Below are 27536 nucleotides of genomic sequence, written 5' to 3' on the forward strand. Positions count from 1 at the left end.
CAAAAGGAATGGCAGCCTTCAAAACAACAAAACAGGCCAGCAAAACTGAACCAAGGAAACGACCAAACCAGAAAACCAGCGATGCAGATACAGAACCTTTCAAAAGATACCAACCAATAACATCACAGGGGACCGGAGCAGTCAGTGGGCCATGCAGTGGGGTGTGTCATGCAATCCTGCTGCTCTTCCCATGAGAAGTTGCAGAAAAAAACTGCCCTAGCACTCTAAATGCTTTAAAAAGAGCCTTCACCAGGTGCTCTGGAAAACGAAAAAACCTGTCTCAAGGTTCATCACCCGCATTTCCTCCATGTGGCTGGTGTGCTAGGAGCTTGGGACAGCAACAAAGAGCTGCCTGGATGTTTGGCACTCCAAACACTTTATAGAGTATCTGGTATTCCATTTGCTTTCGAGGGTAAGAAGAACTGTCTGATAGTAAAGTATGCTCAACCCTTTTGCACTGCTAGTGCTACACATGCTTTTGACAGCAAGAAGAATCATCTTCACCACTGCCCGCAGAAAAGCATAAAGACCCCAAGCGGCATCAGCACTGCAGAGCTTCACGACTGCTCCAGTCACATGCAAGGTGCTTGGAAACTTTTGAAAAGCACTGCCAAAAAGACTTACGTGGAGGCCTCACTATCACCATAAAACTAGAGTCAAACTTGGCACCCGGCCGATGCTGCGGTTGGCACAAGGCTGCCGAACGGCAACGCACGAGAAAGCACGAGCTACCGTGGAGGAACACTAGGTTGCACAAGGCTCCCTGCTCACAGCACGCCTTGGTACAGTCCAGCAGGCTCGAGGCACGTGCCACCTTGGTGAACCGGCCCGCACTGGCATTGCCTCGCGGGGTCACGTGCCGGAGCAGAGTGAGCTTTGGAAAGAGTGAGTCGGGACAGAAGCTGCCACCACCATCGGCACCGCCAAATTCATCCTCATCTTCCTCTTCCTCTGCAGCCACATCTTCACCCTCGAGATCACCTTTAGGTGAAGAGGTTGATTTTGTCACCAGGAAACAAAGCAAGAGCGCAGTCACTGGACTGAATGAAACAAACCCCTTCATTAGGATACACTTCCAGACCAAATGCTAAAAGTGCAGAAGGGAGTAGCGGGCCATAGCAAAACGAGAGCCAGCAAGCATACAAAAATTTAGAGGTCTGAGAAGTTTTCATACTCAGTACGGAATATAAAAATATTGTGTAGGGTCCAAAATTCCGAGTTTGCATCGTTCTCGAAAGTGTCGCTATCTCCTTCACCTCGAGTCATCTGATTGGTTGAAACGCCGGAACCGGAAATGATTACAATCAAACTGACATCCGGTTCCAGTGTTTCTGCCAATCAGATGACTCGAGGTCAGGGAGATAGCGACACTTTCGATAATGATGCAAACTCGGAATACGGCCCTAGGACTTTCAAAAGATGCGATGTGCCCTCCCCTTTCATCCGTTATGTTTCCCCAGTTTATTATCCTTTACTTCTGTCCTATGTTGTACACTCTAAACCATGCAGCACAAGAAGCTTGTTTTAGTTCAGGTTAGCAAGTATGCTACATTTCTCCATTGTCCTTGTCTGTATTATTCACACTGGAATTGCAGACGTTGTTTCATTATTTGTGCAGTAAACATAATCAAAGTAAAGAGTAAAAAAATTGAGACCAATAAAAGTAGATTAAAGACAGATACTTACTCTGGAGCTTTTTGAATAAGACGAGAAAAAGAAAGAAGAATATTTAGATGACCAGCTAGTTCCGAATAAGCACCTAGCAGCCTTAAATTTGCTCACTTAATGGTGACCTATCAACAAAGCGAAAGTCACAAAGGCAAGCACACCAAGGATACCTGAATATAGCTCAGAATTCTACTTTGTAATGCATTTTGGGCCTTCCTATCCAACTGGTAAACTTAATTTGTATATTTTAAGGCCAACAACTGCTGCTTAGTGAAGATACTTACTGATGCATGCAATAACCAGTATTGCTGCTGCAGAAGCAGATACCGACAAAAGCTTTCCACAATGCAAGCATTCAAGCCGGCTATGAGCACATGACAGCAGAACTGGCATCCAAAATCAAGCAACGCAGGCAGTCTTTGTCACTGCCAAAGTGTGTGTACTAACAGCAAAATAAGAGTACCTACAAATAAAAATGCCTAAAGCATGCCATTGGCAGCATACATCAGGCGTAACTGTCCCGCACTATGCGAGATGAACGTACAGCTCAGTGCCAGTAAAGCTACAACTGCTTGCCAAAAAAAAGTACAAAGCTGCTTTTTTGTTAGCCTGCCAAGTGTTACATCACATGTATTTTTTTTTTTTTTGGCTCATTTAACTTTTTTTGCTCTTGAACAACATATCTTGAACGAAAACGGCCCAGCATGTGCTTTCAGCAGAAATAATCATTACAGTTGCAATTCCCCATTATTTTACGTATTTACTGAAGCAAGGTATATGTCATACAATGCCATCCTGCCAGCTTTCTTTTTTGCATTCAGCCCATTAGCTGCTGTGCACTTAATGAACTACTAGTGAACAATTTACGTTGCATCATTTAAAATGTCAGGTTCTGGTATGGCAATTGACATATTTCAAGCCAACCGATGATAAACTGCACACAATTTTTACAGCATCATCAATACAGTGATAGATAATATAATACGGCAGACTTACTGTCCAAAGTAAGGCTGACAACAAGCAGTGATGAAAACCAGGCGAGCAGTAAAAGTCGATTTCGACTCTTCATGTTGCCGATACCTTCTTAAAAAATTTTCACATCGACATGCGAGTAGCGTTCGCACGAACTTCTCGATCATGAAATGATTTCCACTCCGTTTTCGCAATGTGTGCTTCCTTTTACTTGGGGCAGGTCAGTGCACTGAAAAAGAGAAATAGACGCAAAACTGACTGAAAAGAAAATGGTATTTAAAATATGCTCACAAGCAACCTGCCTAAACTGCAAGGGCAGAGCTAGGAGAAATCTCCAGAAACTATGAAGAGATTGTTTACGCAGATTGCGCGCCCTAAACAGCATAGAAACGCGCACGTCAAATTTTTCGGGAAGAATTCTAGATGTGCGGCAAAAGAATAAAGAACTCATACCATATGGAAATGGGTGCACGCACCAAAAGTGTACCAAGGACACGAACTCCATCAAAACCGGAACAGTATTTTCCACACCGCAAACAATAGTTTGCAGCAGCACACGGACCAAAACACAGGAAAATAAGCAATGTGTTGGTTCTTTTTCTTTCATGATAACCACTCGAACTTTTCTCGGCACGTTGAGGAGCAGACGCAAGAAAAATGATGCGGTGGAGAGACTGCGTTCGGTCGGACGCGATAAGTGTCAGTCAACAAACGCAAACTCAACAAATGGAGAGAAGCAATCACTGAGCGTTCAGTGAATGAATACAATATTTTATACGACTTCTTGGCATCGCCAGTTTTGCACAGAAATGTTTACTCACACGTTGCGGTGTCAGCAGCTGAAGAAATGCAAAGTTTATCCGCAAAGCAGCGGAATGACAGAAAGCGCAGCAGCAGAAGAGCGGCCGACCGGACAGCTTTCGCAAATGCTAATGATGACTACAATTCTGGATTATGCATGGATTATGTGCTACGCAACTTTCGTATGCTTAATTATTACGCTTATATATATAGATACAAAAATACGTAAATTACTATTATGTGAACTATTTAGCAATGTAATTAAATATCGCAAAATTAATTTAAATACACATCGCTTTCTTTCACTTTCAGCAAAAGTAATAAAGATGGCTGCGCCCAAGTTATCATGTGGCTGTGGCTGGCGTCGCCGTCATTTGTGAATGCCGCGGTTAAATTCTGCTAAAATTCTGGTGATTTGTATTGAAACTACAAAGAATTCATCTGACTGTCTACATGGCTGAAATCTCGAGCTCTGAGCTGAAAGGCCACTATGCGCGAACACTCACCGAAGAGGAAGCAGCCAAGCTCGCAAAGGACACGGCACTGCTCTCCGAGTTCAAGCGCTTGAAGCTTGAAGCCGAAGCCCAGAAGAACTGGGATCTCTTTTACAAGAGGAACGAAACTCGCTTCTTCAAGGACAGGCATTGGACCAAGCGTGAGTTCGAGGAGCTCGCTTGCGGCGTTGCAGGAGAATCGAGTGGTGGTAATGACGCGACGCCTGTTCTGTTAGAAGTTGGCTGCGGCGTCGGCAATTTCGTCTTCCCGCTCATAGAAGAGAAGACGAATTACTACATATACGCATGCGATTTTTCGCCGCGTGCTGTTCAGTTCGTGACAACGCACCCTCTCTACAATAAGCGCTTCATTACAGCTTTCCAGTGCGACCTCACCAAAGACCGTCTTGTCGACATAGTGCCCCGCGAAGGTGTCGATGTCGTCACCATGATATTTGTCCTGTCCGCCATCCACCCCGACAAGATGGGCCAGGCGTTAAGGAACATCTATGAAACGCTGAAACCCGGGGGCCTTGTACTCTTCAGGGATTACGGGCTGTTCGACCAAGCTATGCTAAGGTTCGCGCCTGGCCACAAGATAGGCACCAATTTTTATGTTCGCCAAGACGGCACAAGAGCCTTCTACTTCTCGGAGCAGGCTTTGGAAGTGTTGTTCACAGATGCCGGTTATGAAGTGGTGAGCAACGAATATGTGTGCCGCGAAACAGTGAACAAGAAGGAAGGCATTTGTGTGCCTCGGATATTTGTGCAGGGAAAGTTCAGGAAACCACGGGGCGCTTCAAAAGAACCTGCTGCAGACAGCTGAAGCATGTTCTGTCTGTACAGAGCCGACGGAAATGTTAACGTTTATTTGTAATGTTTTTCTGACGAAGTGCCTATAGTGTGAAATCACGCTTTGAACTCAAATCATATTTAAAACAGAAATGCTGGGTTTGCATAGACTCTCAACTTGTGCATATATTTATACGACAATATTTTTGTGCCCCTTCTCCAGCTCAATTGGATGGACAGCAATAAAAACGACATGCCTTTAAGTGCATACTCTGGCAATGTGACCCAGTAGTGAAAAAGACACGTTATTCAGTTGCGAAGACTAAGTTGAGGAAGAGGTCCAATGCTTAGGGGAACCCCCGTCGTACAGTAGATTTGTAACAAGGGAGTAATTACTCATAAGCATCCACCCAAGTGCAGCCATATGTCTAAGCGAAGAAAAATTCATCCTGGTTAGCAAATAGTAGAGGTAGTAGATGTAGAAATATTTATGAGAAAACCAAATTAGTCCCAATTATTTAGACAATGAAAGTTAAAGTAATCTTACAAAAAATACTATCTCACTTCCCCAACCACCCCTTGCAAGTATTGGCCAAAAATCTGCCCCTGCTAAAAAATACCTTCGATAAAGTCCTTCCAACGCTTCTGTAACGATAGTGGAAATAAAAATTTAGACCTATTAATTATTTTGTGTATGTATCTAAAAGACCTACACCCGGATGGTTGAACAAAGAATGTGGCGTTTAGACAGCACACAAGAAAGGAGAGGGCACTGCTCCTATCTGCACCTGTCCCGTCCTTGACTTTTCTGTGTGCTGGATCAGCGCTGCAGTTCATCCAAGCATGTTGTTTCCATCCATCCATCCATTCAAGCATGTCTGACCAACTGGCACCTCAGCTCACATTTGACTAGTTCAGGATGCCGGGTGAACAAGTCATAACAGACTCAGTTGCTTATGGAAACGTTGCTAAGGGGCTTCTTTTCTATGCCTTTTGAGTGGCTAGTCGTCGAGCACACTATTCAGTTTGAAGAGAAGCAGGCAACAGTCATGGCTCCTCAGGCATGAAAGGATGCATGGAGACTACGCACAAGCTCAGCTTGAAAAGCAGAAGCAAGTGAACACAGCAGCTCATTGAGCAACCAGTGATCCTAGCTGATACACAAGTATATATCAGCCATAATACTAGCCAAAAGCCTCCAATGATATATCATATACTTTTGAACGATTGAATGTTATGCTTAACCTACTCTTTGAATGCAAAAATTCTCTAGGTTGATGGTGGGCTGGCGAATGGCAGTTTCTGAATGGTGAAAGGGGCATGCAATTGCTGATTGGTTACTGGGTGAAGGCCTTCCCTTAGGTGCGCAGGCTGAATAGCATCAGTGTCATGACTAAAGCACACATACTATGTTCACCTGTTGACCATTATTGCCAGGTGGGCCTGGGCTCTAAAGGCACAGAGGGTGCACAGAGGGTGCCAGAGGGTGGGCACTCTCAGAAAATCTCTATCTGTTCTCAATTTGATCCTGTTAAGCTTATGAGTGACACCACTAACTAAAGGGATGTTACACCCTTGGCATGTGAAGAAACATTATTTGGCTGTTTTGCAATACTCAACATACACATCTGCAAGGCCTAGTTGATGTCTAGGTTGTGTGGACTTTTCCTCGTATTCCCTGAAGGTCAAATGCTCTTCAAGGGTGAGAAGAAGACTTCTCTTACTTAGCAGATGCCCCACTGTAGGATTGGTAAGGAAACTATGCAGCCTGATTACTCTTTGCAGAGGCTGTACATGTATGCAAAGGGGGAGTATGGCACAGCAACTATTGCCACATCTTTGTACCATAAGACATCATAAGTTACTTTTCTTTCTATTAACCATTTCATCTGCAGTGAGCTTTAAGTGAGATATTTGTGGACACAAAAGTGGCCATACTTCAGCATGGTTCAAAGTAGATTGCTCTCTCTGCCGGAGGTGGGTGAGGCAGATGGGGTAGTGGGGAAAAAGAAAGTTGTTCCCCGTTGTTCAAAGGAAAGAAATGCATGTGGTTATAACGTGGAAGAATCAAAAGCCTCATCTGGGAAGAAAATGCAGCACCCAGTGTCAATGAATTCCCAGTGGCTAAGATGAGTGTAGTGTCAGCCAATGGAGTGGGATGTGCGATATCATGACGCCACGTGACACGGCCAAGCTGGCAGGTATACTGGTCACATGACATGATTGAGACTGCTGCACAGGCTAAGTGTATGTAGCAAGCTGCATTGAATGAGGAGGAGAAGCAGGCCAAGCAGACTTCAAACTTTAATGCTATCACATTTGCAATATGTTATTAAATGTCTTCTCAATTTCTGTACACTAAAATTAGTAGGATGCTAAAGCTTCACCCCAAGAGTAGACGTGATGGCGTACATTCATTTGCTTCATCTACCTTTTTAACTGCGATGAACTACAATGCAGTGACTCAGCACTTTTATTGGACTAAGCCCAAATGACTAATCACTTTTATTTTTTTTTAGTTATAACCAATAGGAGACCCCACTGCTTTTTTTTTGTTTTGTTTTTAGCTATGGTAGAATGACACAATAACTCAAAACTTGTTTTCTTTTCTTGTTATTTTTATGTTTAATGTTTATTTCGTTGTTCATTTTATTTTTATACTTATTTTTTATTGTCAATAATTAATCAGTCATGGCTTTGGCCTTAACCACGATCACACATCACACTTCCCATCCAACTTCGGGCCTCCATTATTCCTTGCATGTTCCGAACACTTCTGACAACACCTAAGCTGAGACTAGTCTATCGTGATGTCTTTTCAACTGAAGGAGCTGTATACGTTTCACATAAAACATAACAATAAACAAGACAAATATTACGCTAAGCAGCTAGTTCCATATCATACTGATTGTCAACAGATTAAACCCTACAAGACCAGTGTAAATATAAAAAATGTACATGTGTGACTGAAGTTGTCAACAGTTTTTTTTTAGCGACACAGCGATCACCGGAGGCTGTGAGTGACTGCAATGAGAAGGGGCTGATATGTACAAGTAAAATCACATTTGTGCGTTCCCAACTAAAGTAAGTAAACATCTGCTTAAATATTCTATGAAAGCACTGTTCTCAGGATCACTGTCCTTGATTCTTCTAAACACTTCTGCAATTTCACTCTGCACAAACCGCGTACCGCAAATTTCATCCATGACAGCCTGCAGTAGCCCATGTCTGCGTAAAGTGGGTACGAGACGTACATCCTCTATTTGGCCATGGTAGCACTTGAGCTCTACTTTCAGCACTTCATTGCGTCCCAAGGCATCGCCAAGGTCGAGTACACCAGTACAAGATGTAGGAGTAGGAAAGCTGCCTCTAATCGTAAACCGTGGTGTGCATCCAAATATCCAATCCCAGCCCTGGAGCTTCTCGCACATGGCATTGATTCCTGGAAAATGATCCTCCGATGGATTAATTAGGTGGATGCAGTTATCACTTCTTGTTTTCGTCGCATGTTCCTGATGCTGGCTGTTAAATCTTGCAGCAAGTGATGCTGATAGTGTTTCAATAGTCAGATGAGGGCAGAGTTCTTTGAGGTTCTTGACAGATGCACGCACACTGCTGGTAGCCTTGCTCTCAATGTTGCTCTGTGAAGAAAAAAAAAAGAATGGTAGAAGGTAGAAAGCTATGCCACTTCTTGTGACATGCAAAGCAAATGTGTGCAGGACATCTAGGAATTTGTTAGCCAATTATACTTCAATATTCTCTGTTATGACTCTTTAAGAATGAAATTCCAAGGCCTCTTAAGGCTAGGAGTGAAGTGGACCTTACTTTAAATTGTCAGAACTAATTCTCAAAGCTCACTCCATGGGACTTCACAAAGTTAACAGCTTCTCTAAATAGTAAAACTTTCATGTTTAGCGAGAAAGACATTTCTCTGCACGTTCTAGTAATGGGGCCGCGTTAGGTACTGCACAGTGAGTGATGAGCTTGTGATTGTGAAATAAGTGTACTGATGGAAACAATTGTTCAGCTGCTAGCACTTGCGACTACAGTGAACTAGGATTACAGTAACCAAATGGATGGAAGATAACATTGTTGGAACTAAAATGAAAACAAAGGCAACCGAAACGTTTCGTGTAGAGCTGAACTGTTAGCAAATAAATTCAGTATAATGAGCTTACACAACGTCCTCCCAGGACTTGATGCAAGATAGTAGTATTCACATCAACAAGTATTGTGCAGTGGTGGTAGGCTTTTTGGTGGCCTATTTTGGCAGCTGTGCCAGATATCTGGAAAAGATGAAAATAAAATATGGGCAAGTCACTTAGATACATTTTTGAAAACTGGACTTCTGACAGTAAAATAACATGCATTGAGTACACAGGTGTGTCTCGTGCATTGATATAGCGCTTGGTTATGACAGTGCAAACTAAACCTCAGAGCAACAGTGAACCTGTGGACATTCAATGGAGTAAAGGATCCACTTCTTATTCATCGCTATTTATGAGCGTCTACCAACGGCTCAGAACATGAACAGAAGTCGACTGGGACAATCTTCCAGTCGACTTCGTGCACCACTCCAATCCATCTCAATTCAAGGCAGCCATCGAATCTATATTCAAATAAAATAGCAGCCCATCCCTCATGTAATACCCCATTCCTGGGGCATTTGAGGTATTGATAATAATAAATAAATTACTTGCTATGTTTATTCATAGGAGCTACAACGCCCTCTGCCATTAACCATCAGGTTAAACTCCAGTGTGCAGGATTCAAGGGCCATTATCGACGAACAAGTCACCTTAAAAGCATCTTGCACGATCACGTCATCTCTGTCCGTGATGGTACAGTGTACACCCCAGGAAGCATTCAGCGCGTCTGCAATGAACTGCAGATTCTCTTTACGATTGTAATCGCGCTTGTGGCCCATGAAGCAACAGTTGAGGTTACCGGTGTCATGGTACACTGTACCGCCACCGCTGTTCCGCCTCGCCAAGGTGACACCGAACTTGGCGACCGCATTTAAACTGCATTCTACCCACGGGTTCTGGTGACGGCCGATTACCACCGCCGGCCCATTCCACCACATCAGCAGAATGCCGGGTGAACCGGGCGAGAAAGTAGCGTTTTCGTAGAGCCACTGTTCGAGCGCGAGGTTGCGATAGATGCATCGGGACGAGGACACGAGAACCTTGGCGCGCTTTTCGTCATTGAGAAACGCCGGTAGTTTGTTTGTGAGCGACGCTGAGGAGCGTTTCAGAGTGCGAAGCATTGAGGCTAGAGTTCTCATTTCGGGAAAGCCGACCCCGACAGGCCGAATGAAAACTGGCGATAACAAGCGTGCTCTCTGCCATAGGCGTTGCCATCTTGTTTATCATCATCATCAACAAAAAAAGACTTCGCATTGGAAACCGAAACTAGAAAAGCACGAAAAAAGAATTATAACTTATTTAATGTGCACTATTGTTTTGCATACTAATAAAGACGCGTGGAAAATTTGCTATATTGACTTCTTTGGAAGGACAGTGAGAACGAATTGAAGTTGGTTTTAATGACGTTCGTGGTACTAAGGTCCTAAGGTACTGAACACAATCCTCCACATGGTACTGCAGACAGAGACTACGATGGAAAAAATAGTATATTCTTCCACCGTGACAGAGTAACAGAGACAACTCTAATGGGAAAGGGACATTTTAAAGGCTAGGATAGAGGTTTCAACAGATTTCGCATGTAATCTGTATATGTAAGTCTATGATATACTTCATAACGGCAGCAACCAGTCATCCGTGTAAAGTTACGACTATGACCCGATACGTAGATATAAAATTATTTTTTCTGTGCGAGAGCAAGAACCGAAGAACCGTATAATCAGTTTTCACTGTAAACAATTGTCCTGAGTGTACCTTCAGATATTGCGACACACGATTACAATTACCAGTTCTATAAATATGCAAAACCAGCATTATCCCTTTCTATTTATGTGCAAATATTGCAAGAAATCAAACTGCACCCTATGGTTTCAAATGGTGCGATTGGAATTACATGTTTGTTCCAACACTTCCAACAGCAAGCAAAGCTCACCTTTATTTTTTCAAGCAATATTCTTCCAGCATTCCTTTGTGGGTTTTCATGTACGTGCGATGCAGAACTCAGTTCTTCAGTGTATACACACTGTACTCAGTAGAAATTTATAGCTCATTTAGGTTCGAATAAACTGCCCTTCACATTTGCACATTATACTTAATCCTTTCAGCAGACCAGTAGTCCCATTAAATGTCAAGCAAAGAACACTGAAAAACAACCTAGTACAACCATGACCTGATTTCTCAAAGAGATGGGCTATGTGGACTATAGCAAGCATTCTCTCGAATGCATGCCATTTGTGGTGACAGTCGTACAGTCCTGGTAATGGCTTCACTGATACGGGCACTGGGCAGTGTGTAGCACAAGCATCAAGAAGCTTGTGCACATGATTCAGTCCAAAGCTTCATAATGTTGTCGAATCAATATGGTGAAATATGAGGAAGACATGCTGGGTAATGCTGCAATCATTTTTATTCTTGTTCTCAAAATTGACAACTCTTTGAAAGCCTTACATCAAAAGCACAGTTTGCACGCCACAAATGGTCTGTAACTGTTTATGGTAAACAGGAAAATAGACAACTAATGACACAGTAAGATTTGTTTCTGTCGCTGCTTACCGGCTGACACTGTGTTTACACCAGGCAACTCTACTCTTTGCATAATAACGGTCCTTCATTTTTAGGAATACTCGCAACATAGTTCGCTTTGGTCACAGTGCCTTCTGAATATTCCATGGCCATCACCAAAATTTCAAAAATTGCATTCATCATTAACAGCTGAATATGGCAGCCCACACTGCATATCCAGCCTATAAGATGCATTTACATGCCACGACAGCATAACAAATGCTTACAAAACCTGCAGTACTGTGAGTCATCCACAAAGTAAGAGAAGCCTTGGTCAATGGAGACTGAAAACTTAAGACACAAAAAAATTATTGGCAACTGCTGCAAACACTATGCCAAAAGTATCATATTTCCCACTCTCACTTGTTTTCTGGTAGCTTGCTTACCATGAATAAGCACCATAGCCAAGTAGTCTTCAAGAAACAACTTTGGGGATTCCAACTATTCATGGAAGGGCCCGATTTCACGGCAACATACAATCATGCAGGAAAACACAATTTTTGTTCGGTGAAAACAAAGTACCCAGAAAATAACACCATTTAACCATTACAGGCTTTCAGACTGCAAACTGGCTGTGCTTACTATATGTTTTCTTATGACGTTACATTAACTGTTCATTTGGTGTCTTGTAAATAAACAGCGCATGAGTTTCACTCAAATATGGGTACGAATTGAAGAATGACGGCTTCATGCGGATCCAAGGCCAGCTCGCCTAGCTTGACCTTGGACTGTACCACTTTGGTGGAATAGGTGCTCTTTACTTCTATGTGCCCAGACTCGGGCACATGAGAGCTGGCCTCAGCCAGGTTGACGGTCACCTGCAAAGAAGGAACAGCGTGGAACATGAATGACAAAGGGCAATGGTGGTTGCTGTTGTTTTGGACTTTGTAATGCACAAACAATAATACAGGCTTATACAGGCCAGTGACAAGGTTTCAAAATTTGTGCGCTTTTGGGGTAAAGAAATCACTTTATTGTTGTTTTAGTTTTCCAGGAAGTTGCAGCTTAAGTCTTGCTTTTTTCAAAAATTTAACAATACAGGAAGAGTCAATGAGTGCATCTAGTGTGAAAAGCTGGCGTAAAAAGATATAGTTGTACTGAGCCATGTCACACGGTAAAAGCATTACCATTACTCTCCCCTGTAACCAAAGTTATTATCAACCAAGCTACTTCTACAGCAATGAAGAAAGCCGCTCTCACTAGTGAGACCCAAACTTTTCTATTATGCCCCTGCTGTGGCCACCCCAGCCTCATCTGAACCACCTGTCCCTCTGCTTCCTGCAACCACGCTTTGCATTCTCTGTTACCCTCGACGGACTATCAGTTCTCTTTCCTTCACATTAAACATTTTGGCTTCAAGCTGGAACAGTTCTCATTTCCCATTAGTTCCTTCATCCGCCATGCCAGTTTGTCTTCTCTCAACATCACCCCTCTTCTACCATCCTCCTTTCCATCTTCAACCCAATGTGCACAGGTGAGGGAAGGGAGATGGGTGCCGTACCTGCTGTCCATCCCCATTGACTACAGCCATGTAGCCCGGGGTTCCCTTCCGCACTCGCAGCATGACAAACACGGTGCTGTTGTCACCCAGCACAGATGTTACGGTGGAGCCCAGCCGGACGGCCAGCTTGTCCCTCAGTGCAGTAGAGTGACGCACGACCTCCAAATGCGAGCTGTTGCCCGTCTCCGCCTACAACAGAAAGCAGCAACTAATTCGCAACCTGGCACACAAACTATCCACCGGGCGAGATGCTACTGGGATTTTAAAAACAATGAATTCATCTGCCTGCAATTATAATTCTGGGCCTAATGTAATATGAAAGCGTTCACATTGTTGTTGCAAAAGCAACGCTACGCATCAAGCTATTTAGCGTGGCACAGCGTGGGCCAAGCTGCGCATGCGCTCGGAGCAGCGTGACGTCAGAGAGAGCAGCTAGTGTGTCGTAGTTGCTGTCGCGCGCTTCGCCGGTGACGGAGAAGTGACGTCATAACCACAGCCGGCGCCAGCTACACATCATTCTCTCTGTTGGAAGTGGAAGTGTGGAGAAGAGGTGTGTGTGGCGTATGTATAGCTAGGAGCACGTGGCCAGAATCGACTAACTATGGAGAAGGAGAGCCCGGCCGCTGCTCAGCACATAGCCTAAGCTATCCTAAGCATAGCCATTCAGCTGCTTCTTTAACCGGAGCTAAACCACTGCCAATTTTTCTTTTTCCAATTCAAAATATGAAATCTCTTTTTTTGCTATTCAATTGGTTTTAAAGAAATTGCGCATTTACATTTTCCTGCTTCAAAAAGAAAAAAAAAGAAAAAAAAAAAAGCACCAGAAAACTGTTATTAAGGCAATATTAGTTATTTCACGTCACACTGAAATTCAGTGCTTGTAAGATCGGTTGATGGGCAGTCTAAAGTAGACTGCACAAAACTTGAAAGCGTAAACTGAGAAACGAGTTCCCAATATTGCATGTTTTAATCATTTTAGCATGCTGTAACAAAATCTGCTTTATTTGTCCTGATCAAGTTAGACAGTCTTCTTACCAACTCTGAAAGCGTCATATATTTGTTTCTTGAGAAAATGAGAAAAATGAGTTGCGAGGCATAACTTGCAATAATAAAATGGAATTGTAACTAAGTTTTGATCCCACAAATGAAAACTTTCATATACAGGTGAGAGATGGGCAGGGCAGTAATTTTAAAAATGCTGATTACTGGCTTCTTTTTTTAAATTCTGGTTTCCTTTTTTTAATATGTAGGCAATAAAAACCCCTGACCTTCACTGATGGAAAAAAAAAAATAATAATAAAAAATAAAGGACAACCATATTTTTCCAACATTTAGAAACTTCGTTGCACGCCCGCCCGCTGCCCGCGAACCCAATGCCCACATAAAAAAAGACAAATCGCGCGATAGCTCTGACCTGGCTAGACAGTTTTGCCTTGGCCCACAGGCTTATCAAATTTTTTTTAGGAGCCAGTTTAGACTTGGTTCAATCCCAATTCCGTGACCTGCTTCTGGATCTATGGTGGCAGTCTGCACAAGATTCGTCCCTCCGCTCCACTGGTCTGCAAGGCGTCCCTGATTTGACACAACTATGGCAGAGAACCACTGCACTAGGGCACATGGCGTGTCGTGACATATAGTAGCAGAACCCTAAATTCAAGTTTAAAATCATAAAAGAAAAAAAGAAAGCCTTCCCACAGCTTACTCAGCCTTACAAAGACAGCACAGGCTTTCGTGCAAGTAAAATAGCCAACCACCATTTTTTTTTTCCAGGGGCGACACATTTACGGTTAGAGAGACTTACCTCAACACTGAAGCCCGGAGCATATCCAGCAGCCCCTTCAACCCATGGCATTGGGCAAGACCTCTTCTGCGGATGACAAGACAAAAGTAGGAACAAGTCAGGGCATGATTTAGAAAACTCTCTGCTTACAAAGCAAGAGAGATATATTTTAATGGCAACAGGAGATGTCTGCCTGGTGGTAAGCCTAGCATGCTACTCCTGGCTTACAAAGCAAGACAGTCACAAGCAATCAATGTGATTCGTGCAGCAGAGTATGCACTAGCATTAGTTTGTCCCACAATAGAGCAGCTGCTGATGTGTTCTGGCCACACCAACAGGTGGTACGGTCCAAGCCAACAGACACCAAAACGTTACTTCTTTTCATGCAGAATGACACTTTTCCATGCTTTGCCGAGGCTTTGAACCACAGATCTTAAGTGAGTGAGATGCCGTTACTGGCACTACATCTCAACACTGAGTAGCTGCTTGCAGAGGAATCGTAGCGAGTAGCTTTGGAACTCGCCTTTTCATTCTAGCAATCTGAAGGTGCACTATTCACACGACACAGTTCGTGCAGCGGTCGTATGAGGTAGCAGTGTACTACTTACTTCGCACGTGCCTCCGAGCTCGTCCCCATAGTAGAAGATGGGGGTTCCCTGTGCCAGGGCGGCCACCATGTGCAAGCCATCCAGGAGAACACCAGCACGCATTGCCAGGTGGGGGTAGAGAGCGCTGCCCAACTGCAGGCATCGCGGGGCCATGGAAAGAGTTTCCAGTTTAAGACACAACCACTTGGCACTAACAACTGACTATCAGCTGCTAGAAATTAAAAACTGCATGCTAGGGACAGCGATCTGACACTGTGTAGTCTGTAAAAAATAGGACTGTGTCCAGTAACAACTCCAGCACAGATGAAGTGTGCGGCTAATGCATTAAACAGTGATATTCCAAATTTTGGTAACCTTTCTTTATACCACTTCACTGCTGGTGTACAAGGTCTCGAGGCTGGTCCTGCTACAGTTTGAATTTGGGAACAGAACAAAGGTTTCCAGCACAGGAGAGTCCTCCACATATAAATCATACAAACTTTTTACGTACTCAACTAAAGGTGTCATCACATTGTGTATATGCCAATTTTAAAAAAACTTAGAACGTAGAGAGCACGCTTAAAACTGACTTATTCTTATCCCAGCACAGTTTATCACTCGTACGAAAATCGTAGAAGAAATTTCATGCGAAGATAGCCAAAAAAATTCAACGGCTGCATTCGTCCTCAAAAAGCAAAGAAAGGTTCAACTTACTCCCAAATGCCATGCACTTATTTTCACTGCCATACTAAAAGCGAGTGTTTCCACGTAAATGCATTTATGATTAGGCAAGCATGCAACTTGCAAACATGTCTCACCACAAACGATGGCCACATGCTCTCTGGAGTCGCATCCAGAGTTCCTTGCACGAAGAGACGGAGGCTTGTGGCATTAGACTTCTCAGGCTGGAGCTCAAATGGCTTGCTCAACACCAGATCTGCCGCGGGCTCGTCGGCCGTCCCATACAGCGGGGAGGCTTCGGACACAGTCCTCTTCTCAACTTGGATACCAAGTACCCTGGGCACGTTGAAAGAGAGCTGGCTTTTTCACATGCAAAAACAGAACAGAAGAGGAAGAGAAAAAAAAAAAAGGCAAAACCCCCAGCCTGGAAAAGAACGGCTTGTGCCTGGTAGGGAAGAAAAGTCAGGGAGGGGGACACTCAAGGTCTACCTTTGAGCGTATGATGCAACACCGTTGACTCCCATTGGACGGCTCTCATTTTGTGGTTCCTATTTTGCATACAGGCCCTTTGCTAATCGCTTAACCAAATATTTTGATCTCTACCTTCATTACCCCACACATACTTATTAGCATACAGTTGTAAACTATCACATTACATGAGAGACCATCCAGGATAGATATGTTTAACCAAGCCACATGAATTTGCTTGTGTTTCTCTGAAAGCTGTTGTGTACAAGCTGAAGCGAGAAATTTCAATATGGAGGGAAGAACGAACAAATGTAGTTCAGCATGGGGAACATTATTTATTCTGTTTGGCCACAAATACTGGGTCACATAATGAATCCCTGGGATAGATTTTACTGTGAGGTTTAGTAAAGAAGACTTCACAATACCATCTATCCAACCTCTTACCCCGTCCCAGTGCAATGGGTCGCCTTTTCATTTTAAGGATTCTTGCAGGACAACAGACGAATGAGGAAATGTAACAACAAAATGCAGCTATCACCAGCTTTGTCGCTACAAGGCAAAATGTTGTGCCTACCCACGCCTCTATTTTACATAGTCACAGGCCAGTAATGACATCTTTGCAAAGATGGACACTAACACACTGAAAACAGACTCCTTAATTGAGCAAACATATGCCCGTGAGTGAAAAGAAGAATGAAAGCAGCAGTGCCTACATGTGCACTTACCAATCATCCTGCTAGGATGACAAACTGTGTGTGACTAAAATCAAACACAGGCTGCTCACAGACAGCTCGCACTCACCTGTGTGCTGTCTCATGAGTGCTGGAGTAGTTTCCGAGAACCTGTCGCCATTCTTTCAGCACGCTAAGCACATCCTCCTCTGTGGCAAAGGTAGACTTGGCAAGCTGGAAGAATGAAAACAGGCAAGCACCATTTTGAACCACTTCCTTGCACTTCTTCCAGACCTCCATCAGAGCAGCCTCGTACCCAGAAGTTGTGTTGGGTTTAATGGCGCATAAGCAGCTCAGGCTATCATGCGCCAAGCACAAGCTTGTAAGTGGTGTATACTATTTATTCTATAGCTTCTTTAAAACATTTGCTTCCTTTAGAAACCTAAAAACACATGATAGATGAACAAGTTCACTTTCACCTAAAATGAAAGTTGGATGGAAAGGAATGTGTTCATCGTAAAATCGGGTAAAATACTTTTTTCTTTGCATTTCAAATTTTCTGCATGAAAATAAAATGTGGTTTATGGTGAGTTGCTCTCCGCATTCTTCACACAAAGGGTTTGTTTTCTTTTCTCAACAATAAGTTGTGTGTCGTGTGTGTGGAGAAGATATGCTAAAAGCAACATTTCTTCACTACATAAAATACCACTACAATGAATCCCATATATACTGAACCCAGATATATTGGATTATTGTTTATATTGAACTCTCAGACTATCTCCTTGAAAATCCCAAGCAAAAGTATAGCAGTCTTGTTTGCGCTTATCGTCTTGTCTGCGCTTATTTTGTTAACTCTGCAGAATTTTCACAAGAATTAAGAAATATGTCTTTGTCCTTCCTTGAGACGTCGTGAAATTTTTAAGAGTAGTCGTAATATCGGCGCTCAATAAAGCTTAAATTGCAGGGTGAACACGTAGTTTCGTAACACTACAATAGCATCATGGCAAAGCTAACACAATGAAATTAAAAAATCTATATCTAAACGTACCAAAAGGCAAACTTTGGGTTCAATATGACTGACGTGAAGTGAGCGTGAAGCGAGTTTGCAGAACACTGCATGGCAGGTGCATGGTGCAGCAAGAACTGCTCTACACTGAAGAAAACTTTGCCCCCAATGCCAAGCAACACTCACTCCCAAAATAGCACTAAGCCTGCCAGTCTCAGAAATGTGCTGTATTTTCTGCATCTCGAAACAAACTTGACCACATGCTGAAATTGAATGAATATCAACAAAGAAGGAAATAACGCGACTGGTTTTCGAGCGGCCGAAGCCATGACAGCACAAAACCTGCACAAAAGAATTGGCGCAGACAGTGCACAACTCACCACTGGGGTGTGGTCCAGGTAAGTGTTGGTGATGATGAAACCACTGATGCCTCGCTCAAGCCAGAAACGCAGCACAGCCTGGAAGGACAAAATGTAGAAAACATGACTACTGCACGTAATGCTTCCACACACATCTACCTGTCTCCTTACTTATTTAGTTAGCACAGCTTTGTTCAAGCCAATAGGTCCAGTGCCAAGAATGAAAGATGTAAAAAATTGGACCACAGCATCTAGGTCAAGCTCCAGCCCCAAAACCGAAATGGCACCAAAAGCTGCAACTACAAATGTAGCAAAGTGAACAAACAGAAAAGCAGAACTCTACAGAACTTGTAATGCCAATAAGCAAACGTTGACAAGAGGGACACTGGCCCATTTTTTTTTACAAGACATTACTACAGTTTAAGCGAGGGTAGAAGTTCCTGTGGTAAATTAGGCCCATAAAAGGAATGAACCAATTAAGTTGGCAGAGGCAATTCTTCAATTCTTGGTGACTCGCTATCAACAAGTACCTTGTGCATCACCTGTTGACATTGGAAGGAGATGGGAGGGTCGAATAGGATGGGTGGAGAGATTATTGTACTATACTCCCGGACAATTTTTTCTCTATGCAGCCAAAGCTACAAGGCCGAAACACACTAGTTTCTGCAGGCTTCGGAATGCGCTTGTTTTGGGAACGTATGCAGCGCCTGATAAGGTCTTAAGTATTCGATAGAAAGTCATTTCAGCATCGTTGGGGACTCAAAAACTATATTTCGAACAAAGGTAGAACCGAAACCGTAACTGAGGCCAGATGTGCCAGGACTACATGGTGTAGTAAAACTGTGATGAAAGCTCCTCCCCCGGTAACCTTTGCAGAAAAAGCTGTCTGGGAGTATGTCCAGAGTAGTCACATGTAGTGCCTTTTAAACCAGCTTCACTTTTAACAATTGCAGCAGAGCTTGGCCAAACAGTACTACGGCCAATTTGCTTTTAGCCTGCTCAAGGTCGGTGTCAGATTCATTTTTCCCAAGCCCTTCACCACCACAGAGAAGCCAGGCACAAGGATTGGGGAAAGCGTGTATACATTTTGGAAAGCTGGTGGGTACAAGGTGGCACTGGAAATTGAACGGCCTGTACCTCCAAGCATACAGTATGTATGCAAAAACCACCAGGTTACCGCTGCAGCACAGAGTGGTCCACTTACGGTGAACTGCTCCAGAGCCTGGGGACTCTTCCAGTTGACGTCGGCCGCATCCATTTCAGACTGATGGAGGTAGTGCAAGTTTCGCGTGGGATCAAAGGTCCATGCCGAATCACCAGATCCCATCTGCACGTCATGATTTTTCAAAGCCTATTAGCACAAGGGCTTCTTCATTAAATGCCTAACAAGGCTGCTCAGAGAACTAAACCAAAATATGCTCGAAGCACTAACATCAGGTGAAAAATTGAGACCAGCTTGGGCTTGCTCTGAACTAAACTTATTCCACAAAACACATTCTATTTGAAAACTGGCAAAGGCTATGTTCTGAATTTAAATGAGATATGAAATCAAAATCGCGTTACAAAATAAAGGAAACAGTAGCAAAGCAATGTTATTACATTTCCACAGTCAAAAACAGAAAAACTGACTAGCCCCATGCGTTAAAACTGTTGTGTCAGATGACGTAATTAATCCATCACTTTACATTTAAGACATGCTTTGATTGGACTGTTCTCGATTCTAGATGTTTATTCCTGCCACGCCTGATGAACAACTATTGATGTAGAGCCAAATCTCGATATAATCACTACGAATATTACACGTTAGGCTATACTGAAGAGAAGTATGCTCCAGGAAGCCGGCACATGTTTGACAGGTGGATCTAGGTTTTTGGTCTCAATTTCATGACTCTTAGAACCACTCAACTTTCCCGCAATGTGCAGATTTAAGTCCAACGATGCGCAAGATACAGCAGTGAAACTCACCACGCCTTCTGGAGCTGAACCCTCCTGGTCTCCCTCCCATACAAAGAGGTCCTGGAAGCCTTCCTTGCCCTCCTTGCTGTTCGTGAACCACTCATGCTCGTTGCTCGTGAAGGCAGGGTTGATTTCCAGGACCACATGAAGGTCTGCGAGGCAAAACGAAGGTTACACCTCTTCATAAAAAAAAAAAAAAAGAAAAAAAAAAAAGAAAAGCGACGACAATGGCTTAGCGCATTGCTCGTCAATAAGTTATAGCTCATAAATAGTTAAACCTAAATATAACTTCCATGTAGCTAATTCCTAGACATTAAATGTTTCTCAATTCCCTAACATCAACCCCACTGAAGTGCATGTATCTGAAAACTTTATGCAACAAACATGTTGCAGCAGTCGATCCATATAATAATATTGCTACGCTGACTATCTTTTAGTGTGTTCCGAGTTACTGAGAACCTGGTAGAATCATATAAGAGTTCCATGACGATAAATCACAAATTCACACAAGAACGTCTATGATCCTAATGAGCGACCACAGTTGATACAATGTGCCACATTCCAGTGCTTTCTGCATATAACGAAAACCTTGGAGCAACGAAAAATCACCGACTTTTTGTAATTATGCTGTACTGTTTAATTATGTAATTATGCTGTAATGCTGTACACGCACTCTTTTTCATCGTGCTTACCACCAACTGGCTCAACTACAGCCCAGGAACTTTTCCATTTTAACAAGGTACTTTAACAAAAAACAATGAGATGTGCGAATTCCATAAATGTTTTCATAGTACTCCTCTCCCCTCCCCACGTATCTGAGGACACCACTTGAAAGGCAATGGATAAAAAGCTTCCCAAATCTTCAAGCCAAAAGCTTTGACAGCATGTTACTAGAAGCTGCCATACACACCCTTTCCCTTGGTGGCATTGAGGAGTGCTTCCACGTCGTCCAGTGAGCCCAGGGTTGGATCGACAGCCATGTAGTCCTTGACGGCTCCCATGGCAGTGGATGGAAAGATGCTCCTCAACAGCAGAGTACCCATCCCAAGCTCCTTGATGTAGTCCAGCTTTGATAACAGGCCTGCAGAATTGCAAATGATTGTGTCAGTATGCTACCACTCTGGCAAGAGATCAATCTTGGAGCGTAGGTTTCAAAGCTGCCTCAGTTATGTTAGATGAATAATGACAGCTGTGCAGATTTATTTTCATTGCCAGGAAAAAGTTTTACCAGATTTTCCCAGTCTGAGCAGCAAACTAACTTTTGGCAGCATCAATTGCGGTTTCATGCAAACTGGAATAAGATATAATTATTCAGAAAGACTGCGGCACACAGGCTTGTCTTAGTCTTCTTCTAACATAGCCGTCTAATTATTACAAACTGCACACTGACAGACTTTTCAAATTTGACAAGTATTCCTAATCTCTTGCAGCAAGCACATATGCCAACACTGTAAAAATAATTTGCAACTATGATCAACAGCCAAACCTTACAGTTACCAAAGGCACTGTGACCATGGATGGCTGGCAGCAAGCTATCATGCATTCATCACTTTTCTGTGATCCTCCCAAAAGACACACAGAGTAATTTCAAGCAGACATTTCTATTAAACAAAACTCTGTCAGCCCCTCAAGAAAACTATGACAAGCAACGAAAGATGGAAGCGTGGCTCTCTCTCAGATGTCTTCTGCAAAGCAGTCCCTGAAATTTTTTCCGTTGACCGCCCAAAGAATAGCACAGGCCGCAACTCGGTCCGCTCACCTGCAAAGTCTCCAGTGCCATCATCGTTGCTGTCAGAAAAGGAGGCCACTTCCACATTGTAGACAGGCGAGCTCTGCCACCACGCCAGCCGTGGTGGCGGGGCGCACCGTGGCGTCAGCACAATGATGGCGACAGCACCCACCAGCATGGCCACCCAGAGCAGCCAGAAGAGCACGAAGAGTGCCATGCGAAGCCGTATCCAGAAGGGGTCGGTAGCATACTTCATCAGCTCCTCCTTGCTCAGGCCCACAAACTGGCTCTGCACAAGAGAAAGGCAAGTGTCAACACACCAGACCCTGGAAGCAGCGGCACGTTCTTACCCAAGGCTTGCTTCTCATTTTGGCTAACCATGGCGGCAACCATTACAGAAACACCACTCTGTAGCTGACTGCTCTTATATAGACCAAATCTGCAATGCACTAATTTATTAGCGTCACATTTTACAAAGCATGAATTCCAACTGGTACTGAGATGACTGATATTATTATTAGGAAATGAACTCGCAGACTGCACATCCTTGCATTGTTTTCCTGGTCAGAATGCTCGCAAGTAAAGAAATGTTCTTTTCAGCAGATTTCAATGCAATTTTGGTAGTAAGTCTAATTTTGTGCAAACATTGTTCAGCATACAAACTGTGCTAGATGTAAATTACGCACAACTGCACCATGAAAGCACCACAGGTGATTCACCCAATCTTCTTTCATTTTTTTTTACGCTCCCGACAAGGTGGCAACAATGTACCTGAGTCAATAAGGTGAAGTGATATGCATGTGCATCGTGTCAAAAAAAAAAAAAAATCCTGTTTGGCAACAACAAAAAAATTTAGAGCGCATTTTAATAAAAAAGATAGTACTGTATGAAAATGTTCACCACTACGATATACTGAATACGCTAATGCAGAGTAATAAATTAATGTAATTTCTTTTATCAAGCTTTCGGCTTTAAAAAAAGCGAAATTTGATGCAACCAAGAAATAAAGTGACAGCACAAGATGAGAAAAGTCCAATGAGGTGAACAGAACATGCAACTGCAAATGAGCATGGCATGCAAAAATGCAGATTGCAGCTAACAAGCCAGTGATGCGAAGTGAGACAAGTGCAGGCACGAGTTTACATACGAATGAAGAAGCCAACAGTCAGCGAGGCCAAGAAAAGTGTACGAAATTGTAGCCTTTCTTTTAAAATTTTTGCTGTTGACCTCAATCAATATAACCAATTTGGGGAGGAACATAATTAAATACAAAGTAGAAGAAAAAATATTGCTCCACTGGTGGAATCCGAACTCATGACCTCTAAATAATGCGGACACATTATCTGGAGGTCGTGGGTTCGGATTCCTCGCAAAAAAATGGTCACATTACTAACTCAAGTCGACAGCAAAAATTTATGAAGAAAAAAAAAACAAACAAACAAAAATATCCACACGCTTTCTATGGCCTCGCTAACTGCTGGATTCTTCAATTCGTGTATCATAATGAGCCCCTCATATCCTTTCAATTTTCTGCTCACCACCTTAGTCACAAACATGCCAACCTTAAAGGGCAACTCCGGGGGTTTTTTGACATTCGAATATTCTAATAAAAATTTTACTGTAGATTCTTCTCTCCGTCCTGACGCATTCTACAAAATTTGAGCGCCGTACGATAATCCGTTCGCGCGCAACACGACTTTAAAATATGCTGTTTTCATGGCTTAAGTTGAGACTATTTCTGCCGGCAACACTGAGTTTCTGACGTCACAAACAGTATACCGGCGTTACTGTCCACTTCCCACATGATTATGAAATTGTGAGGCTTATATTGAACTACCTCAGTCATTTTATGCAATGCTTCATGATTTCCATACTTTATTTTCACCACCCAACGCGCGTATGAGTGTTTCTCTAATACTGAGTGTGACGTCACCATTTCGTCACCTGGGACGTCGTTCCTGGCCGTGAAAGCAGTTTCAGTTTCAATTTGCTGTTTTTCCTTTTAAAAATACTTCTAATTGGAATTTCGAAAAACGGCTTTTCGTGTTCGAGTTAGGACGTGCCGAGGAATGTAATTCAACCAAAAACACAAAATGATGGAAAAACCACCGGAGTTGACCTTTAAGAAAGCTGAACTGGGATTACTATAAAAACATCTGTACAATGCTCAGCAATTCTGAATCATTGTAATAGCATTTAGCTCAATCTAAGCGGTAACAGAACTGAAAGATGAAGCTTCTGTATCAGCATGAATATGTGCAATGAGGAGGTTCAAGCAATCAGCCTTTATGGACAATTTCGCCAGCAGTTGACTTTCAATACACTTTGTGAGTTAGAGCCGCACATGTGCAATTGAGCGCACACACTGAAAGTATGGTCTCCAGAATATTAAAGCACACCACTGCCTGATGCCACTAAGTGCACACATACATGCAGAATATGTGAAACAGCTGTAGCAAAGTAATTTTTGTGGGTTTTGTTCAAATTCATTGTTTCGCTGTGTAGAAGTGACACAGAACACAAGATAATTACACGTTAAGCAAGGAGACAAGCTGAACATCACTCAGATAAAGTGAATGTGCAATTCTGCCCTTACCTCAACACCTTGAATTTCAATCTTGGCATCGCCATTACGGTCCTTCCCATCAGCCTTGCTGTTGGTGAAGGTGATCTTGGTGCCATCGCCCGATGCCACAAGCTTATCAGTGACTGCTTCCTCCCTCTCGAGGCCATCCTCGTTAACATGAGGCGGCTTGTAGTTCTCGTTTTCAACGGCGGTCTCCATGGCAGCTCCTTCTTGGCTAATTGTTTAGTGCACACTGAAGAAAAGGTGGTAAAAAAAAAAAAGGGAAGAAAAGCAATGCATAAAAGACAAGGACGGGACACGATATATTTGTCTTATTAACCTAGTGAAGACCAAAGCTATTTCTGCAAGGGACCTTAAACTCTCCTGTTTCATTAAATGCAAATATTCCCATCATCACCATCAGCCTGACTACACCAACTGCAAGGTGAAGGCCCCTCCCATATTTATTTCTCCCATTAACCCAATCCTGTCTTAGCTGCATCCACATGACCCCTGCCAGCTTCCTAACCTCATCCTTCCACCTAGTTTTCTGCCGCCCCTGCCACGCCTTCCTTCCCTTGGAATCCAATTTGTAATCCTTAGCCACCATCAATTATCTTCTTTTCGCACTATTTCCTGCATATGCCCATTTCTTCTTCTTGATTTCGAATAGAATGTCGTTAACTCAAGTTATATTTCTCTGACCCATTCTGCATGCTTCCCATCTCTTAATGTTACACCTACCGTTCTCCACTCCACAGTTCTCCGCGCTGTCCTAAACTTATGTCGAAACATTCTCATAAGCCTCCACGTTTCAGTCCAGTATAGGTGAGTACCGCTATTCACACTATTCTTTAAGCAATATCTTCAATGTAAAAATACACAGCACTACCTTATTTAAAGCACTGTTCAGGTAACACGTCTTAACTTTAACATATGCAGCATGCTACACAAATATATACCACTTCTAATTTTCCGTCGCTTATAAAAATAAAATCAAACTTCACATATCACTTTAAATACCCCAAAAGAGAGACAAAGCTTTCAGATATCGTTTCATTAGTTTTTTTTTTTTTTTTTTTTTTTTTTTTTCAGTTTTATAAATTAGGTGGCGTACCCCCTTTTTATGCTTCCTATTTTTGCAGTGCGTTTCACTTTGAAGTCGCAGCAAAGAAAAAGAAAAAGACCCTGGCCACCTTCAAAGCCCAGCTCACAGCACGAGTTGCAAGCGCGAGACACTCCCCGCTGTGGCTGAGTGTAAAGGTACTGCAGCTGCCGTTTCCTGTTTCACAATCCCAGTTTATGGGCCTTCAAAGGCAGCCCGAACAAGAGAAAACACAAAAAGTATGTTGCGGCACAACGAGGTCACGAGTTAGCTAGAGACCACGCTACGCAGACCTTCGAGTGCTAACTTCAGTCTGATAGGAATGAAGTTTTTTATAGTACTGATACCGCAGCGTGTCGTAAACGTCATTCCTTTTTAACTTGCAAATCTGCTGATATGTAGCAGCATTGGCCATGCTCGATCGAGTTTATAATTTGCCACACTACCTGCGTGTGGATCGGTCTCGCCGCGCACCTAAATTACTCCAGTCACCTAAACGCAGCTAGGAACAATGATATCGCATCAGACGTTCCGTGATGAGATACGATCAAAGCTCAAATCGTGCAGTTGGTAGATTTTCGGTGACGAGTCCTAGCAGCTGCGTCTTGCGCACGAGCACGAAGTTGTACAGAACTACTGCGTACCACTGCTATCAATATACTAAGGCCAAAAAGCTTTCTTGCCCCGCTAAGATTTTGCGCACTCACCAAAGCGAGCAGAGCTTGGAACGCGATCTTGCTTCGTGTCCTCTGTTCAACCGGTGGCCGCCCTGATAAACCGGTCCGGTCCGAAGTCTACGGTCGGATTGCGGAGACAACTACTGCGGATGGAAGTAACGGAAATCCGAGTCAAGCGGTCGAGTTGCCGAGTAGTGGCAGCACACGCGGCGGCGCCTGACGCAATCGGCAACGCCTAGGTACTGAAATTCCCTAGGGTTCACGTGAAAGCAGCAGGCGCCTACGTCTTCACTCGCCCACGCAGTATTCCCCAGAGGGAAATGACCTTTGTGCGCTTATCTTTGAGAGCACTTAGGCGACTTTGCCTTCCGTTAGCGCCCGAGTTTTTTTTTTTTTTGTTTTTTTTTTTAATCTAATAAAGTTGATTCCATCCATCCGCCCGGTTTTCGCTTTGTGCAACATTTCACTTGATGTTACTGGAGGGAAATGCGCCGATATATTAAGCATGCTGAACACTTCCAAGTATTGCATTAATCAAGGCAAGTTGGTGTTACTTTGGCATTCCAAAATGAATCACAGTAAAAAACGTGTTATTGACGTATCGAATTCCAGATATATATTTGGTGCGCCACATTGGTAAAACTGGTAATGCGGCCAATGTCATTTTAACTGTTAATGCGAGTTGTCTTATGAAATTTGTTTTAGTTGCCTCTACGTAAGGTATGGGTCCCACATATCGAGAATGATATAACACCTTGTTTCAGTTTTTTTTCCTCAATACTTATTAAGCAGCTGGACTTTTCGGCCTACATGCTACTTACCTCTGCATGTGCATGCTACACTCAATGCATGATTTGAACTCCTCTAATGATCAAGTGGCCCGGGCATGTTTGTATTATTGCACGCCATCACCTGTTTACAGAAAACCAGTAATCTGAGCGTGCATTCATCTGGTAAAGCTACAATGAAATTAGGTGTGAAAAAATAATGTTCAGACCACAGAAGAATTTTATTTG

The 27536-nt window shown here is 43.2% G+C and overlaps 4 protein-coding genes across 6 annotated transcripts in view; 1 reads left to right on the forward strand and 3 right to left on the reverse strand.

Moving 5' to 3' along the window:
• Positions 1-3575, reverse strand: part of LOC146175880 (dyslexia-associated protein KIAA0319-like protein) — a 33140-nt gene extending 29565 nt beyond the window's left edge. For 2 of the 3 annotated variants that reach the window (XM_084582244.1, XM_084582243.1), the window contains exons 1-2: positions 3462-3575; positions 2665-2869 (exon numbers count right to left, since the gene is read on the reverse strand). In XM_084582244.1, the coding sequence (XP_084438370.1) occupies positions 2665-2737 (73 nt within the window). In that variant the 5' untranslated portion in view covers positions 2738-2869; positions 3462-3575. Of the gene's footprint in view, positions 1-624; positions 982-2664; positions 2870-3461 lie in introns of all 3 variants that reach the window. The other variant, XM_084582245.1, reaches the window with a different exon arrangement.
• Positions 3576-3769: 194 nt separating this feature from the next.
• Positions 3770-5431, forward strand: LOC146175881 (tRNA N(3)-cytidine methyltransferase METTL6). Its single transcript, XM_084582246.1, has one exon. The coding sequence runs from the start codon at positions 3895-3897 to the stop codon at positions 4759-4761; it is 867 nt and encodes a 288-aa protein (XP_084438372.1). The 5' UTR covers positions 3770-3894; the 3' UTR covers positions 4762-5431.
• Positions 5432-7775: 2344 nt separating this feature from the next.
• On the reverse strand, positions 7776-10110 carry Lipt1 (Lipoyltransferase 1). The gene is made up of 3 exons (XM_084582247.1): positions 9526-10110; positions 8906-9013; positions 7776-8368 (listed from the first exon to the last, which is right to left on the reverse strand). The coding sequence occupies exons 1-3, from the start codon at positions 10012-10014 to the stop codon at positions 7787-7789; spliced, it is 1179 nt and encodes a 392-aa protein (XP_084438373.1). The 5' UTR covers positions 10015-10110; the 3' UTR covers positions 7776-7786.
• A 1151-nt stretch (positions 10111-11261) lies between these two features.
• Positions 11262-26707, reverse strand: LOC146175883 (amino acid transporter heavy chain SLC3A1-like). The gene is made up of 13 exons (XM_084582248.1): positions 26551-26707; positions 24769-24991; positions 22203-22461; positions 21354-21524; positions 20453-20595; positions 19692-19814; positions 18509-18586; positions 17253-17356; positions 16121-16319; positions 15324-15455; positions 14737-14802; positions 12936-13124; positions 11262-12252 (listed from the first exon to the last, which is right to left on the reverse strand). The coding sequence occupies exons 2-13, from the start codon at positions 24955-24957 to the stop codon at positions 12085-12087; spliced, it is 1821 nt and encodes a 606-aa protein (XP_084438374.1). The 5' UTR covers positions 24958-24991; positions 26551-26707; the 3' UTR covers positions 11262-12084.
• Between the last annotated feature and the right edge of the window lie 829 nt (positions 26708-27536).

Source organism: Amblyomma maculatum, chromosome 10 (assembly GCF_055883805.1).
Source record: "Amblyomma maculatum isolate TAMU_Amacu chromosome 10, ASM5588380v1, whole genome shotgun sequence".
Classification (NCBI taxonomy): domain Eukaryota; kingdom Metazoa; phylum Arthropoda; class Arachnida; order Ixodida; family Ixodidae; genus Amblyomma; species Amblyomma maculatum.

Bases quoted from the DNA above. Each gene is read 5' to 3' on its own strand.
- LOC146175881 (XM_084582246.1), top strand. From the start codon at position 3,895: ATGGCTGAAATCTCGAGCTCTGAGCTGAAAGGCCACTATGCGCGAACA.
- Lipt1 (XM_084582247.1), bottom strand. From the start codon at position 10,014: ATGAGAACTCTAGCCTCAATGCTTCGCACTCTGAAACGCTCCTCAGCG. The intron at 9,014-9,525 runs GTGACTTGTTCG...CATCTTTTCCAG, and splicing joins TCGTGCAAGATGCTTTTAAG to ATATCTGGCACAGCTGCCAA. The intron at 8,369-8,905 runs GTAAGCTCATTA...TTTTCTTCACAG, and splicing joins AAGTCCTGGGAGGACGTTGT to AGCAACATTGAGAGCAAGGC.
- LOC146175883 (XM_084582248.1), bottom strand. From the start codon at position 24,957: ATGGAGACCGCCGTTGAAAACGAGAACTACAAGCCGCCTCATGTTAAC. The intron at 20,596-21,353 runs GTGTGTATGGCA...TTTGCCTCGCAG, and splicing joins CAATGCCACCAAGGGAAAGG to ACCTTCATGTGGTCCTGGAA. The intron at 12,253-12,935 runs GTACGGCACCCA...CCTTCTTTGCAG, and splicing joins TCAATGGGGATGGACAGCAG to GTGACCGTCAACCTGGCTGA.